At 36.8% G+C, this 17398-nt stretch overlaps 2 protein-coding genes across 2 annotated transcripts in view; both read right to left on the bottom strand.

Annotated features, from left to right (window-relative positions):
- The window catches only part of LOC135101417 (uncharacterized), a 34616-nt gene extending 31697 nt beyond the window's left edge, over nucleotides 1-2919 (bottom strand). The window contains exon 1 of the mRNA XM_064005355.1: nucleotides 2899-2919. The gene's annotated coding sequence lies outside the window, so the exon portion shown is untranslated. The remainder of the gene's footprint in view (nucleotides 1-2898) is intronic.
- Nucleotides 2920-3232: 313 nt separating this feature from the next.
- LOC135101419 (double-stranded RNA-specific editase 1-like) overlaps nucleotides 3233-17398 on the bottom strand; it is a 28550-nt gene continuing 14384 nt past the window's right edge. Inside the window, 9 exon segments of the mRNA XM_064005356.1 lie at nucleotides 3233-3325; nucleotides 4141-4337; nucleotides 9849-9991; nucleotides 10604-10755; nucleotides 10757-10798; nucleotides 12143-12369; nucleotides 12684-12843; nucleotides 15468-15579; nucleotides 15974-16133. Coding sequence (XP_063861426.1) covers nucleotides 3233-3325; nucleotides 4141-4337; nucleotides 9849-9991; nucleotides 10604-10755; nucleotides 10757-10798; nucleotides 12143-12369; nucleotides 12684-12843; nucleotides 15468-15579; nucleotides 15974-16133 — 1286 coding nt within the window.

Raw genomic sequence — 17398 nt, 5'->3', positions numbered from 1 at the left:
AATATGCATTCTTTGAATCTTAGGAGAATCTCTGCCTGTCTTCCACACCCAAGAATCATTCTCTTGCAAGTGCTTCTAGTCATCTCATTCTCATCATTCACCTGAAGTTCCTAAACCATTTCAAGATATTGGGTTTCACTATCTCCACCAACTGACAAGTAATGCTTCCTCCAAATTAGATTTACTAATTCCATGATATATTAGACTGAACTTTTTTTGTTTTACTTTCAACTGATAATTACCCATTTTGAGAGAGAGAGAGAGAGAGAGAGAGAGAGAGAGAGAGAGAGAGAGAGAGAGAGAGAGAGAGAGAGAGAGAGAGAGAGAGAGAGAGAGAGAGAGAGAGAGAGAGAGAGAGAGAGAGAGAGAGAGAGAGAGAGAGAGAGAGAGAGAGAATCTTCTTCCTTGAAAGGGATGGTTGAAGAAAATAGTGACTAGTAAAAAAATAATGTATGCCTTCTAAGAGATTAGCATCTTTAAAAGCCACACATGTGCTGCTTTGAAAAGTATAAACCTTTAAGAAGAGACAGAACACAGTTGCATTTAGAGGCTAGAAATTTCATTAATCAAAAATTTTTTTTTCACTAAAGCAGATTTTGATTGGCCTTGCAATATAGCACAAGTAAAACTTTCCAATCCATGTGGACTACACCACATTGTCTAATTCTGCCACACAGTAATCCAACTTGGTTGTTTCTGATATACGAAATAATTGTCAATTTTTCTTATATTTTGAGGCAAAGTATAATTGCATTGCATACATATTCACAACCTAATGAGTGAAATCAACTTTCATGAACCAACATTCACTGTTTGGGGATATCCACAAGCTAGTCCCTTAATTAGTGACAGTTGCCTCAACAATCCCAACAGTAAGACACTGAATATCATGCACACGCCTCTACTCAACAGAGAATGATCACTCACAACTAATTTCAGTATAAACTAAAAAAAAAAAAAAAAAAAAAAAAAAAAAAAAAAAAAAAAAAAAAACGATAAAAAGTAGAAGAAAGATGCCAAGTTTTAGGATTGTAGGCATGCTCCACCGCCAATCTCACAGCAAATATCCATGAAAGAATAAACCTATAAGATGATACAGCTATGCTTATACATGGTACACATTCCTTATATTCCTCAACATCATGAACTCTCTCTGCATCTAATCTTCTAGCTTAACTAACAGACAAATTCCTTCCAATACCCATCTCAACTATCTTATAACTTAACATTTTTTTTACAAAATTATTCTTTCCTTTCATTCAACCAATAAAGCATAATACATTTTATGCACTTGATGGGGGGAGAGAGAGAGAGAGAGAGAGAGAGAGAGAGAGAGAGAGAGAGAGAGAGAGAGAGAGAGAGAGAGAGAGAGAGAGAGAGAGAGAGAGAGAGAGAGAGAGAGAGAGAGAGAGAGAGAGAGAGAGAGAGAGAGAGAAAGCCATGCTAAATCTCTCAGGTACTTTTCAGTTTGCTATTATACAATACAATTCTCACACTGGTTGCTAATCCTGCTTCAAGCATTAACCTTAACCTTGCATTGTCATTGTACACTGATGTCTCTGAGGTTTATATTTGAAAGAATACCTAATATCAGTGAACAAGTAAATTCTCAACAGCATCTTTTCTTTAACAATAAACCTTCAAAGCAATCTGAACATTCTATTACCATGCACTTTACTTGCCTCTTCCTCAAATATATGCTGTCTTACTACTTTTTGAACAAATCTTATTAGGATGGAAAGGGTTCAGATGAACTGGCAGTTTTCATGCTTAAAAATGCTGATTTTATTCCTGACTTGCAAACAGTACTGGTTTATGTTTAGGTAAGACATTTAATTTAGCCTAGATTTTTTTGAAGAGCTTAGTGGGTAAACCATGATTTTGATCCTGACTAGAATTATAGGCTGTGTAGGCATGCACAGTGATCAAGATAAAATATATAATTTTAAAGTCAGAAACATATGACAGTACAATTATTTTTTCATTTTGCAATGAAGAACTCAGTGAAATGAGATTCTGCACAGCATCTTCTAAGAGTAAAATCAAGTCTTGAGAGAACTGATTAAATCTTTGATCCAACAAAATTGTGTGCCTTGCCATGAATAACATGTTTGTTTTGTAATAGTAGGAATTTGTGGAGAGGGATTTAGGTTGTACTGTTTTACTGGACTGTGTATGCATAACATGGAAAAAAATACATTTACAACTCCTAAGTTAACAAAAATAAAACTAATGATTTTATAATTTTAAATGCACTGTATTCATGAACCATGAAAGTATTATATTTTAATTCCATGGTAATTCTTAAATCATTTGAGTTTTGAATTCCATGGTAATTCTTAAATCTTTGAGACATCTTGAATACATCTTAAAATCTCAGATCTACACCCTATCATTTTACCGGAGTAATTCAAACAAGTCTGTTCAACAGAACATTTTATGTACTATGTGATTTGCACTCGAATCTTCACCATAATTTGATTTATTCATTGTGAACTCTATCATGTGGTTGTTTAGTTTTGTAAATATTTAAGGAAAACATATTAACTTCTAAAATCAAAGGTAAAGATTAAAGAATTAAAGAAGATAAATACTACACCAAATTTCATGTTTCAATGAAACTGAAAGCCACAAGAAGGTACAAACAAGATTTAACTTACAGGTAAATTATCCTTACTTGTAATAATAACTATATCCTGTTCACAGCAAATACTGTACTATTTATCATTAAAAAAATATTACCATTTTTATATAAATGAAGACTGACAACCTCTGTTTAATATGCAGTTGATAAATCAAAACAAGAACTTATCACACATTAACACAACACAGCTGTTCAAATTCTGAAGTCACATACAGTGACAACTACAAAGAAAAGGAACACTGAAACCTATGTACCTTATTCAGATGGAGCATCATTCAGCACCTCCAAGTGAAAATGAAAAGTAGACTTGGGTGTCTTAGTATCATCTGTAACAACAAAATTCTTAATTAAAAATCTGGAGGAAAAATACTGGACAGTTAGTGTAAGATATACCTACTACTACCTCAACACTGAGTAATATGCAAATGTCAGCTGAGAACTGTAAACAAGAGAGCAGAGTATAACAATTGTTTCAAAATTAATCAAATACTGATCTGCCAGGAAACAATGTAGCATTAAATCTTCCTACAAATGGCACAGCTGCTGCCACATAAAGAAGGGGGAGGAATATTCTTGAAACAGCACAACTTACATATAGAAACTATCCTCTTCCATTGGTTTGCTAATCCACTGTCCTAGGCCAGCACGAGCAAAGGCTGTTTCAACTGCCCTCTTACTTGTCTGAAAGAAACATTTTCTTTTAATCCATTTAGAGTTAAAATAATTTATCAAATAACATGTCAATATCAGCACAAACAGTATTTACAGTCTTTCCAAATACACAATGAAGTTTAAGAATATATTTGTAAACTGAAAATATTGTAAACTGAGCAACATCTTCCTGTTAATTCCCATTACAAAATTTATTAACTTATCTTACACTAGACACTTATAAGCAGAGTAAGGCAGTTGCAGACACACACTCGTTGTGACAATTACACCCTCACAAGCATTCCCTTAGCATAAATTTTAATAACATTTTGACCTCTATAAGGAACAGGACTGATTTTCATTGATAATACTGTCCAAGCTTGTGGTCAGTCAGTATTAGCTGCCTACTAATCAGTTTCAAGGGTGGAAATAAATAACTGTTTGTAACATTAAGGCTTAATGTTACAAACCATGTTTCAAAAGTGTAAAAAAAAAAAAGTTATATATGATCAAACACAAGTTTATAAAGTTGCCATCACATGAGAAATGCTGACAAGTCTTTCAAAACAAAATCCAACAGTAATGATAAGGAAATTTTTTTTAACTCCGGGCTGAATCTACAAGGTCACTGAATCAACATTTTGGAGGGAGAGAGAGAGAGAGAGAGAGAGAGAGAGAGAGAGAGAGAGAGAGAGAGAGAGAGAGAGAGAGAGAGGAGAGGAGAGGAGAGGAGAGGAGAGGAGAGGAGAGGAGAGGAGAGGAGAGGAGAGGAGAGGAGAGGAGAGGAGAGGAGAGGAGAGGAGAGGAGAGGAGAGGAGAGAGAATAACATTTATACAGCACTTACTTGATAGTCTGCAGCCAATGCCTTAATTTCACCATATGAAAGACACTTGACAGCTCCAGCATCCACTTCTGTTACAGTTGGAAGATGATCTAACAGTTCACAGAATCTCGTCAACAACTTCCTTTTACACAGTCTCGAGTAGTTTTCTCCTTCCTGACGACCAGTCATGGCATTGAGAACTTCTAAACTATCTCCCTCTGAAAAGACGTATTAAAGCAGTAAGCAAAATGAGGCATAATTTCCATTTGTAAATTAAATTACAACAAACATGTTCTCATTTAAATATTTTTTTTTGTAATATAATTTCTTGAGACAAAAGCTATATCAAACACAGATAATTGGGTCTTTGTCTTTTTTGAATAGTGTCATGTACAAAGAAAAAACAATGAAATTGTTCATATGGTGACCCAAAGGTGCAGGACAATTGCTAACACATTCCTATAACAGAATCCATTTAAATTAGAAAAAAAAAAAAAAAATGTAGGAAGGGGACCAGCAAAAAAAAATAAATAAATAAAATAAATAATTAAATAAATAAATAAATAAAATAAAAATAAATAAATATATAAATAAATTAATCAATAAATACAAAAAAGAGACCACGGTACCAGTCCCCACACAAAATCAAAAGCAATTTAGAATTTTCAGAGAAGGGTGTGTTTGTAATTAGGTGCATGTAGTTTTGTGTGCAGGAAGAGAGTTGTCTTCCCCTTGTGTTGTGAGACACAAAGGGGAATGGTCAGTGAGCTCACAGCTGCATTATTATGCCAATGCTAGTATTTAATACCTGAACACAGAAACAGAGATAAGAGAACATCAGAAAAATAATAACAACAATAACAGTAATATCAATGACCTATTCTGTATCCTATAGACTATGTTGTCTCACTTTAAAGATTATAGCTGAGCAAAGGCATTGCCTGATCACAGTAACAGAAATGCAGAGGGGATTCCCAGTACTTTTACTCTATCCCTTTAAGCTATCTTTCACAAAATGAAGGAAATACAGCAGCAATATTCTTCCAACTCTGCCAAAGTGTGTGCAAAGCCCTGTCCTTCCTACCACAGCTATATGTGTTATCAAGGGTAAAATGTCATAATTATGATGACCTATGACAGATTAGCTATAAAATACATTCTTGAATATATGACAAATCTCTCTTACTCCTGGGAGTACATTTATAGGGCTAAGTGGGTCTTTTAAATTGGGTATGAAGCAAAGGTGATAATTTAAATTGAAAAATTTGCATATATATATATATATATATATATATTTTTTTTTTTTTTTTTTTTTTTTATGTAGGAAGGATACTGGCCAAGGGCAACAAAAATCTAATAAAAAAAATGCCCACTGAAATGCCAGTCCCTAAAAGGGTCAAAGCAGTGGTCAAAAATTGGTGGATAAGTGTCTTGAAACCTCCCTCTTGAAGGAATTCAAGTCATAGGAAGGTGGAAATACAGAAGCAGGCAAGGAGTTCCAGAGTTTACCAGAGAAAGGGATGAATGATTGAGAATACTGGTTAACTCTTGCGTTAGAGAGGTGGACAGAATAGGAGTGAGAGAAAGAAGAAAGTCTTGTGCAGCGAGGCCGCGGAAGGAGGGGAGGCATGCAGTTAGCAAGATCAGAAGAGCAGTTAGCATGAAAATAGCGGTAGAAGACAGCAAGAGATGCAACATTGCGGCGGTGAGAGAGAGGCTGAAGACAGTCAGTTAGAGGAGAGGAGTTGATGAGACGAAAAGCTTTTGATTCCACCCTGTCTAGAACAGCAGTATGAGTGGAACCCCCCAGACATGTGAAGCATACTCCATACATGGACGGATAAGGCCCTTGTACAGAGTTAGCAGCTGGGGGGTGAGAAAAACTGGCGGAGACGTCTCAGAACACCTAACTTCATAGAAGCCGTTTTAGCTAGAGATGAGATGTGAAGTTTCCAGTTCAGATTATAAGTAAAGGACAGACCGAGGATGTTCAGTGTAGAAGAGGGGGACAGTTGAGTGTCATTGAAGAAGAGGGGATAGTTGTCTGGAAGATTGTGTCGAGTTGATAGATGGAGGAATTGAGTTTTTGAGGCATTGAACAATACCAAGTTTGCTCTGCCCCAATCAGAAATTTTAGAAAGATCAGAAGTCAGGCGTTCTGTGGCTTCCCTGCGTGATATATATATATATATATATATATATATATATATATATATATATATATATATATATATATATATATATATATATATATATATATATATATATATATATATATATATATATATATATATATATATATATATATATATATATATATGGCCAAGGTCAACAAAACTACATAAAAAAAAAAAAAAAAAAAAACAGGTGTGTTGGTCCCCAGAGTCAAAATCGGTAGTTAAAAAATTATAGGCTAAGTGTCTTGAAACCTACCCCTTGAATGAGTTCAAGTCATAGGAAGGTGGAAATGCAGAAACAGGCAGGGAGTTCCAGAGTTTACTGGAGAAATGGATAAATGATTGAGAATATTGGTTAACTCTTACATTAGAGGTGGACAGAACAACGTTGAGAGAGAAAGAAGAAAATTTTGTCCAGCAAGGCTGCAGGAGGAAGGGAGGCATGCAGTTAGCTACATTAGAAGAGCAGTTCACATGAAAATACTGGCAGATGATAGCAAGAGTTGCAACAATGCAGTGATGAGAAAGAGGTTAAAGACAGTCAGTTAGAGGAGAGGTGTTGATAAGACAAAAAGCTTTTGATTCCACCCTGTCTAAAACACCGGTATAAGTGGAACCCCTCCCCCCCATACATGTGGAGCATACTCCATACATGGACAGATAAGACCCCAGCAAAGGGTTGTTAGCAGCTGATGGGGTGAGAAAAACTGGTGGAGATGACTCAGAATGCCTCCTAACTTCATAGAAGCTGTTTTAGTTTGAGATGAGATGTGAAGTTTCCAGTTTAGATTACAAGTAAAGAACAGACTGAGGATGTTCAGCGTAGAAGAGGGGGACAGTTGAGTGTCATTGAAAGGGGGATAATTGTCTGAAAAGTTGTGTCAAGTTGATATATGGAGGAACTGAGTTTCCAAGGCATTAAACAATACTAAGTTTGCTCAGCCCCAATCAGAAATTTTAGAGAGATCCAAAGTCAGGCATTCTGTGGCTTTCCTGCATGAACTGTTTACTTCCTGAAGGGTTGGACATCTATGAAGACATGGAAAAGTGCAGGGTGGTATCATCAGCATAGGAGTGGATAGGACAAGAAGTTTAGCTTAGATCTGATGAATAATAGGAAAGGAGTGAGTGACAGGAAAGAACCCAAAAGAACACCACTGTTAAGAAATTTAGAAAACACTGTTAATAGATTTAGGAGAACAGTGACCATCTACCATAGCAGCAATAGAACAGTCAGAAAGGAAAGTTGAGATGAAGTTACAGAGAGGACAGAAGCTGTGGGAGGGTAGTTTGGAAATCAAAGCTTTGTGCCAGACTCTATCAAATGCTTTTGATATGTCTACGGCAACAGCAAAAGTTTCACCAAAATCTCTTAAAGAGAATAACCAAGACTCAGAAATGAAGGCCAGAAGATCACCAGCAGAGCAGCCTTGATAGAACACATACTGGTGATCAGATAGAAGGCTATGAAGTGATAGATGTTTAAGAATCTTCCAGTTGAACAGATTAAAAAACTTTAGATAGGCAGGAAATTAAAGCAGTAGGATGGTAGTCTGAGTGATTAAAACAGTCACCCATTTTAAGAACAGGCTGAATATAGGCAAACTTCTAGCAAGGAAAAGTAGATGTGGAAGAAGGAAAAATAAATGTTGATAGACAGAGTTGAAAGAGTTTGACTAGGCAAGGTGCAAACACAGTGGCACAATTTTGGAGAAAACAGGAGGGACCCCATCAGGTCCATAAGCCTTCTGAGGATATAGGTCAGTGAGGGTATGGAAAATATCATTGAGAACAATTTTAACAGATAGCATGAAGTAGTCAGAAGGTGGAGGAGAGGGAGGAACAAGCCCTGAATCATCTAAGGTAGAGTTTTTAGCAACGGTTTGAGTGAAGAGTTTAGCTTTAGAAATAGATCATATGGCAGTGGTGCCATCAAGTTGAAATAAAGGAGGGAAAGATAAAGAAACAAAGTTACTGGAGATGTTTCTGGCTAGGTGCCAGAAGTCATGAGGGGAGTTAGATGTTGAAAGACTTTGACAATTTCTATTAATGAAAGAGTTTTTGGTTAGTTGGAGAATGAACTTGGCATGATTCCAGGCACAAATAAAAAAATCATGAGATTCAGGTGATGGAAGGCTCAAGTACCTTTTATAGGCTACCTCTTTATCTTGTATAGCATGAGAACAACCTGTGTTAAACCAAGGTTTGGAAGGTTTTGGTTGAGAGAAAGAGTGAGGAATGTATGCCTCAATGCTATCACCTCTGTTATGCACTCAACACACAAAGACAGGTCCCTAGCATGGAAGCAGTAGTCATTCTAAGGAAAATCAGCATAATACCTCCTCAGGTCCCCCCAATTAGTAGAGGCAAAACACCAGAGGCACTCCACTTTGGGGGATCCTGAGGAGGGATTGGAGCAATAGGACAAGATAAAGATATGAGACTGTGAACAGAGAAGATACGGTAACATCATAAACAGAAGGATTAGAGGTTAGGAAAAGGTCAAGAATGTTGGGCACATCTCCAGTTGGTCAGGAATACGAGCAGGGTGCTGCACCAGTTGCTCAAGGTCATGAAAGATAGCAAACTTAAAGGCTAGTTCATCAAGATGATCAGTGAAGGGAGAGGTAAGCCAAAGTTTGTGGTGAACACTGAAGTCTCCAAGAATGGAGATCTCTGCAAAAGGGAAGAGAATGTGCTCCACTTTGGAAGTTAAATAGTCAAAGAACTTCTTATAGTCAGAGGAGTTAGGTGAGGGGCATACAGTACAGATAAATTTAGTTTCAGAGTGACTCTGTAGTCATAGCCAGACTGTGGGAAACTTGGAAGATTCAAGAGTGTGGACATGAGAGCAAGCTAAGTCAATGTGCACATAGATGCAACATCCAGCTTTGGATTGAAAATGAGGACAGAAAAGGGAAGGGAACTGAAAAGGGGTTACTGTCAGTTGCCTCAGACACCTGTGTTTCAGTGAGGAAAAGAGGATGAGGTTTAGTAGAGGAGAGGTGGTGTTCTACAAATTGAAAATTAGATCTAAGACTGTGAATGTTGTAGAAGATAATAAAGAAGTTGAGGGGGAGGTGTCAAGACACTTAAGGGTCAATACCAGAAGAGCAGTCTGACCTAGGGATATTTGTGCTCCCCTCCCCAGATAGGGATTCCAAGGCTGGTGCAGGAGTTGCCATATTAATTTTGAATTTGAGTGAAGGATGTGTGTGTAATCAGGTGCATGTAGTTTTGTGTGAAGGAAGAGAGTTATCTTTAGAGAGCAGGCTGTGACTATACCTTTGTGTTGTGAGACACAAAAGGAAATGTTCAGAGTTAATGATAAGTTCACAGCACTCCCTGATCCAGTGCTTCAGACCTCACTAGGAGTAATTATAATTTCAGCAGGTGTCCTGTGCCTCTTCCATGCATTTGGATGTTTAAAACAAATAAAAATAAATCCATTATTCAATATCATATTTCTATTATAAAATCATCCCTAAATTCAGGATCAAGATATATATTTACCAAGATAAAATAAAATATATTTCTATTTAAATCACTTACCACAGTCCCAATTAACAGATATAGTGGGGGCCTTCTGGGGCTGTCGAGACTCTGTTGAGCTTCCTTGGTTCATCTTTGGTTGATTTAATCTGAATGGAGATGGTAGACCTTGCACAGTCTGTTCTATTCTTCCAGAAACAGCTCTGCAACAAGAAAACTTTGTTCAAAGTTTATGTATGTAAAATAGAAATGAGATAAAGAATATAAAATAGAGAAAAACTAAGTGTCTTGACAAACTAAATGAATGAAAAGATATAAAATCACAGAAAATGCAAAAATACTATCTACCTATCAAACTGATGCTTCCGCAAAGGAAGTTAGCTTGTTTATGGCACACAAACACACACACACACACACACACACACACTCTATACATGTCATCTAATATACCTGCATTCCCTAAGACCATCCTAGCCCCTGGGCACTTACAAGGATAGGAGAGAAATCCTTAAAAAGATCCTTTATGAATACATACAAAGCAGGTTGCCCTCTTGGAGCACCCTAAATATCACAAAGATCAGAAAAAGACAAAACAGGAAAGTGACTAAACAACCTGAAAATTTTGGCTGCATACAAACACTAGGGAGAAGATTAACTATCTCCTAAATACTTGGCTGACATGATGGTGAAGACTCACAAATATGAAGAAAAGAAACTGAGCACTTTATCAATAAACCACCAATCATGGAATGAGTGTGATCATATTATGATCAGTAATTTCCAGTGAAAATACATAAAAATTTAAAAGCACACACCTATACATGTGAATAGCACTAAATAATGAACCTAAAACAATAGATTCAAGGTAGACAGGTTCGAGGAAGTGTGACAGGAGTGCTCCCTGCAGACCCACGACATTCCATTTGGCTATCTTGTCTGAACAGGACATTGTGCGAAGGCGTTCCCCCTTGCAGTACTCCATCCCAGGTCTGGATGTTATCTGCTCCAGCCTGAAAAATGCAGTCAAAATGAAAGAAGGAAGGTGAAAGTAAATGTGACAGAGCAAAAATCATGTGTGGAAGGACTGCAGGTTTTGTATATGACATTCCTGGTTAATAAAATGTTGGCATTAATGGTACAATTTCATGCTGCAGAGTCCACAAAAGCAAAACTAGTTTGTTAGAGATGTAGGAAAGATTTTAGTGATTTCAGAATTTAAGAAAAGTTTTATAAATGGAAATAAAAATTATGCTTAATGGATTTCATGGAATGTTCTTCAGATTAATGGTAGGAAGATGAGATTAAGGTTTTCATGGGGAGCCAAGTGTATGTGTGACAAAGATATGTGATGTCTCTGTGATAGGCAAATATTCTTATGGTTGGCTACATGAAGGAGATGAATGTTAAAGTAGAGAATGTTGAAGGTGAATGTTGGGAAAAAATGAGGTGATTGTTTTTTGAAAGGAAAAAAATAGGTATACAACTTTAGGGTACCTTATAGGGACAGTATGTTTGTAGTATGTGGGTGTGAGATGATTATGAAGGAGTAGGAAAAAACAGAAGAGGTGAGTGAGTTTAGGTATCTGGGAATGGTGTTAGATTACTATCATGAGATAAATGAAGAGATAAGAGAGCGCTGTGAAAGATAGATGTATTACAGGATCACTAACAAGTCATGAAAAGAATGGATATGCAACAATTCACAGCACCTAAAGCAATGTATGAAGTCTTTACAAGCACATACAAGGAAGAAGGGGATGAAAAGGAATACATTTGGTGATTTCAAGCCAGTATAATGTTTGGTGAAAAGGAAATGCCCCAGAGTGGTTAGATTAAGGAATGATGCACCAAAATAGCAGTGAATGGGTTAAGGAATAGTATTTTCTTGCCAACACTGATGTATGGCTCAAAGACCTGGATGTTGAAAAGGGGACAACAGTCAAGTGTGTGGAGAAATGAGTAATCTGAAAAGAATATGTGGAGTGATAAGATGGAGGATGAGAGCCAGTATAAGTCTTCACACTGCATTATATCAAAAGATGGATACCACTCTCTCCAAACACCTGTGATGTCTATACTATCCACATCTATTGCTTATAAGCTACTGCAAGTAAATGGAATGAGAAGTGCTCATTTCTATGTGGAATTCAATCATAAATGGGGATGAGAGGTGCTCATTGTGGAATTCAGTCTCAAATTTCTGTGCTATTAATCACACAGAGAGAAAGAATTCTTACCTTATGTAATTTAACTGAACTCATGCACAATTTAGAACTGGAGACAACCACAAATAATCAACAGAATCAGTTGAAAATAACTCTGCCTTAAGATAGAAATTTAATTAAGGTTCTTACCTTAATTGGAATTGTTCCTTCTCCTGACTCTATTTTGGTTCGCAACAACCCACGACTCTGCCTGTTGGGATGCCTGTCTGTGCGGTCAGCTTCCTCTTCATGTGGAGCAAAAATTCTTGCATCACCACATGGGGCAGTGTTGATGTAAAGGTGGAACTTGTATTGTGGCTGGATTCTAAACCCTTTCTGATTTTCAAGCTCTTCAAAGATTGTGTTCAAGTGTCCTCCTGAAAATAAACACATAGGAGTAAGTTATACATGCAAATAAAGTAATAAACATAGTGATTGGGCATTACATTTGAGTTATAAATGTTTCCTGAAGTTCATATGAAAAAATGATAAAGCAAAAGTCAATAGAGAGAGAGAGAGAGAGAGAGAGAGAGAGAGAGAGAGAGAGAGAGAGAGAGAGAGAGAGAGAGAGAGAGAGAGAGAGAGAGAGAGAGAGAGAGAGAGAGAGAGAGAGAGAGAGAGAGAGAGAGAGAATGGTGCATCTACTTCTGAAAAGAGCTTGGTATGTGCATAAATGCAAATAAAAACTTGCCATTCTTTCTCCACTGCACCAGTTTCTCCAGCTGACTATAAAGGAAGTGGAGGAGGCACCTGCGTGCCATGATCTCAGCATGACAGTCATTGATGCACTGTCCCTGAAGACTCAGATGTTCACCATTGATGCACTTTGTTCCTGTTGCCACACTGATAACCTGAATGATAATTATATTAGTAATTAATTTACCAAGGCTACTAGGATTAAGACAATCATATAATCTCAGTACAATATAGAAATCCATTAGTCCTACTAGAATGAGCACTGTCAAGAAATAAAAGTTAGAAAATAGTTACACTGCTAAATTTTTAAATACATATTTGTTAAGTAAACATTTCACCCTTTCCTACATACATAAGATAATATATAATAAGGAAAAGAAAAGAGCATAATAAATCTACATAATAAGAATAATCAATTTAAAACACGTATAATCATCACAACAGTGACATGACATGCTTGTCCAAACCACCACCACTATTGACAAATTTGAGTCAATGGTGCTACAAACATGTTAATGGCAAGGTTGTGAACTGTAAGGTGTCATTAACTCTTCATTGTAATAGGCACTTTTAACTTTCTTTTATAATTTTTGTGTAACTTGCTTTCATTTCAACTTTCTTACAAGCCACTTAGCATGAATGAGATCAAACATTATGATGACGATGATGACTTTATAGTTCATGATTTTAAAGACATGTTAAAGGGAAATAAGAAAAGCATCCAGATGGTGAAAGCAATTTCCTATTTTTGACACACACACACACACACACACAGAGAGAGAGAGAGAGAGAGAGAGAGAGAGAGAGAGAGAGAGAGAGAGAGAGAGAGAGAGAGAGAGAGAGAGAGAGAGAGAGAGAGCATATTTTTCAGCACTGAAGACACAATTTTTCTCTAAATTAAGTGTCAAAAGTCTACCATTCATCTTGGTGGCTGAAGGTTACATTTTCATCAGCCTATTGTAATCCTAAACCAAGATTATTTATGCTAGACAGCAATCTGAACTCCTGTATATGACTTCTCAATGAAGTGTATAAATTACTATATATTTAGTGAAAGTAGCAAATAAATAACAGTATCACAAAAATATTTACACAATCACAAAAATTCATTCCCTCATCAGCAGATGAGCTAACAGACAGTGGTATTTTATATTTTGTGTATCAATGTTGCCTGTATTTTTACTCTCCTCAAACATCTCAACTTTGAGGCAATATTATTTTAGGATTGTTTGTTTTTATTCTAATTGTTACTCCAGCATTATTCTCTCCTTCTCTTTCATTTATTTTCAAAAATTTTTTGATTGTCAAGATTGGGGTATGTCATTGAGGGCAAAATGTCTTTGATGCTGGGAAATACAGTACTTGTGAATGTACTAACTGTGAAATCAGTAAATGTGAATGTAATCAAGCTATGCCACACTGATGGAAGAGCCTGGTCTACTCTGGACTGGGTCCAGAGTAGACCCAGCTGCTTTACAATGTTTGCCAAGTTTTAAATAACTGCATGCCATCCACTCAGCTTTTCTACATATGTAAGGTAAACATATCACGCAGGGAAGCCACAGAACGCCTGACTTCTGATCTTTCTAAAATTTCTGATTGGGGCAGAGCAAACTTGGTACTGTTCAATGCCTCAAAAACTCAATTCCTCCATCTATCAACTCGACACAACCTTCCAGACAACTATCCCCTCTTCTTCAATGACATTCAACTGTTCCCCTCTTCTACACTGAACATTCTCGGTCTATCCTTTACTTATAATCTGAACTGGAAACTTCACATCTCATCTCTAGCTAAAACAGCTTCTATGAAGTTAGGTGTTCTGAGACGTCTCCGCCAGTTTTTCTCACCTCCCCAGCTGCTAACTCTGTACAAGGGCCTTATCCGTCCATGTATGGCGTATGCTTCACATGTCTGGGGGTTCCACTCATACTGCTCTTCTAGACAGGGTGGAATCAAAAGCTTTTCGTCTCATCAACTCCTCTCCTCTAACTGACTGTCTTCAGCCTCTCTCTCACCGCTGCAATGTTGCATATCTAGCTGTCTTCTACCGCTATTTTCATGCTAACTGTTCTTCTGATCTTGCTAACTGCATGCCTCCCCTCCTTCTGTGGCCTCGCTGCACAAGACTTTCTTCTTTCTCTCACCCCTATTCTGTCCACCTCTCTAATGCAAGAGTTAACCAGTATTCTCAATCATTCATCCCTTTCTCTGGTAAACTCTGGAACTCCCTGCCTGCTTCTGTATTTCCACCTTCCTATGACTTGAATTCCTTCAAGAGGGAGGTTTCAAGACACTTATCCACCAATTTTTGACCACTGCTTTGACCCTCTTATGGGACTGGCATCTCAGTGGGCATTTTTTTATTAGATTTTTGTTGCCCTTGGCCAGTATCCTTCCTACATAAAAAAAAAAAAATAAATAAATAAATAAATAAATAAATAAAAAAAAAAAAAAAACCCATGCAACAAACTACTCAACCACATGGTCATAATAACTGCCACATCTACATCCTACCAACTTTATCACCATTTTCCACAATTTGTGGTCTTTGAATGTTGCATCTTCTTGAGCCTGAAACTTCACCCTACTTACTAGGAGAAATTTCTGATGATAAAGTATGATATTTGTGTGATTCTGAAGACATGCTAAAATAATTAGTTTAATTGTGGCATCCATTTGCTGGCAGAACCCTTTAATCAAACAGTATAGTCTCTATGTTCTAGTTTTATATACTGCATCCTTAACATTAAAAATACAACTAATATTCAGTACAGACCTTCATGTCTTCCAAGTCATTTTCATTTGTCATGACAATACCTGCAAGCACTTTTCGTTTGGCAAGGGTTGGATTACCAGCTGTTAGTTCAGCAAACTTCTCACAAACTAATCTGCAAAAGATTATCTTATTTAATTACATCATTCATAAAGTTTGGAAACTTCTGATTTGGTTTAATATAAAACTGACAAAAATTTAATTAAAATAAATTCTACCAAGCAATCTTCTCTTTAATGAGGACTTAAATGTTTTCTCTCTTTTGCTCCTTTCAATCTTTAATTCAACAATGTGCTTTTCAACATGGGGAGCATGATGATTAAGACCGATTTGGGTCAAATACCAAAATTTAACCACAAACATTAAATTAGAGAAAAAGTTAGCTGCTCTTAGCAATATTTCAACCTAAAAGGTAATTTACTTTCAATCACCATGCAGTAGATAATTAACAGAAAACAAGGCTGGCTGAAGTAACAAAGTATGAATCAAACACCAATAACAAAACTTACTTTGCAATTTTGTCGGCAAGTGTCTGGGGCATGTGAATGTTGGGCATGTTGGAAATAGGCGTGTGGTGTAGAACAGCAGATGGTGGTGTGGCAATCAAGCCATACAGCTTGCTCAGGGCTTGGCGTGCAGCTGCAGCTTTGGCAAACTTTTTACTGTTACCTGTGAAGATATATTACTTTACTTAGCCCATAGTTGGCAGTGCCATACAAGACTGCTAGTAAAAATTGTGGTGAATCAGTTGAATAAACTATACAGCAAAATCTGGTTCATAGGAGGCTCACTGATCATACAGTTTAAAGCTTTTAAGTAAACAATATCCTATTTCCTATATCCTTTCCATTAACAACTTTCATGAATATTCCTTACATGGAATTTATCCTGTGGCTGCAGAGAAAGGATGAGGTGTAATAAGAGATATAAAAAGGGAAGAGAAATCAAACCACAAGAGATGTGCATAGTTCAAAAGCAAATGTGGACAAGAGATGTAGATGGTAGAAATTCTTTGGAGGTAGGTGAAGCAGGTGCAAAAGTGAATGTAGTATAAGGAAGAAAAGTTTATGGGATAAAATGGCAGGATGTTGATTGAGAAGGATGCTGAATACAGAGGATAGGGAATCTGACATTGCTGCAGGAGAAATGGAACAAGGAACAAAAGTGTTAGAACAACATGATTCTTTATCACACAATGGAGAAATGTTTGAGGAAGTCCATAAAATGAAACATGGAAAAGTTGTATGTATAAATGAATGTGCAGTCACTTGTTTGAAGACTGGTGGTGCAACTTGTTGAGTGGTTGGTTAGATCACTGGATGCATGCTTCATGAGCAGTGAGATGCTGACAGACTGAGAGAATGCAAATGTTGTTCTGTATAAAAAGTGTGACAAATAGGCTAAATTTAGAGTTGTAGGTATGGTGTATGGTAAAAGTGTTGCTCAAGAAGGTTAGAAAGCAAGAGATTCTGGCAAGCAGTGCAGGCTTTTCATGGCTTCTACCTCTTCATGAAACTGTTACATCATCCACCATCATCATCAGGGGCTTGTGTTGGTGCACAAACATGAATTATTTTCATTTCACACTTGTTGTTTAGTTTGCTTATTGAACCTGCCAATCTCTAAAACTATAAAAATTTTCTTTTTGTTGGTAGCCCTTTGCTGACCAAAAACCTGTTCTGTTTTTTCTTGTGTTCCAGCCCTCTTTAATTCTAAAAATTCTTTCCCATTTCTTTTAACCTTATTGGATCTATGATATCTCACTTGACATTTTCTAAATGTTTAAAAACCACTAGAAAGTCATCTTCCTTTGCTAATTCTATTATTATACATGCCAAGGTCAACATTCCAAACGTGGCCTGTCCAAACCCAGTGATTCTTAGCACCCCTGCTCTGGAGAAAGTATGACTGCTGCTAACTGTAAAAAAATAATA

Source organism: Scylla paramamosain, chromosome 6, assembly GCF_035594125.1.
Source record: "Scylla paramamosain isolate STU-SP2022 chromosome 6, ASM3559412v1, whole genome shotgun sequence".
Classification (NCBI taxonomy): domain Eukaryota; kingdom Metazoa; phylum Arthropoda; class Malacostraca; order Decapoda; family Portunidae; genus Scylla; species Scylla paramamosain.
Note: the sequence above shows the minus strand (reverse complement) of the source record. Positions and strands in the feature narration are given on the sequence as shown.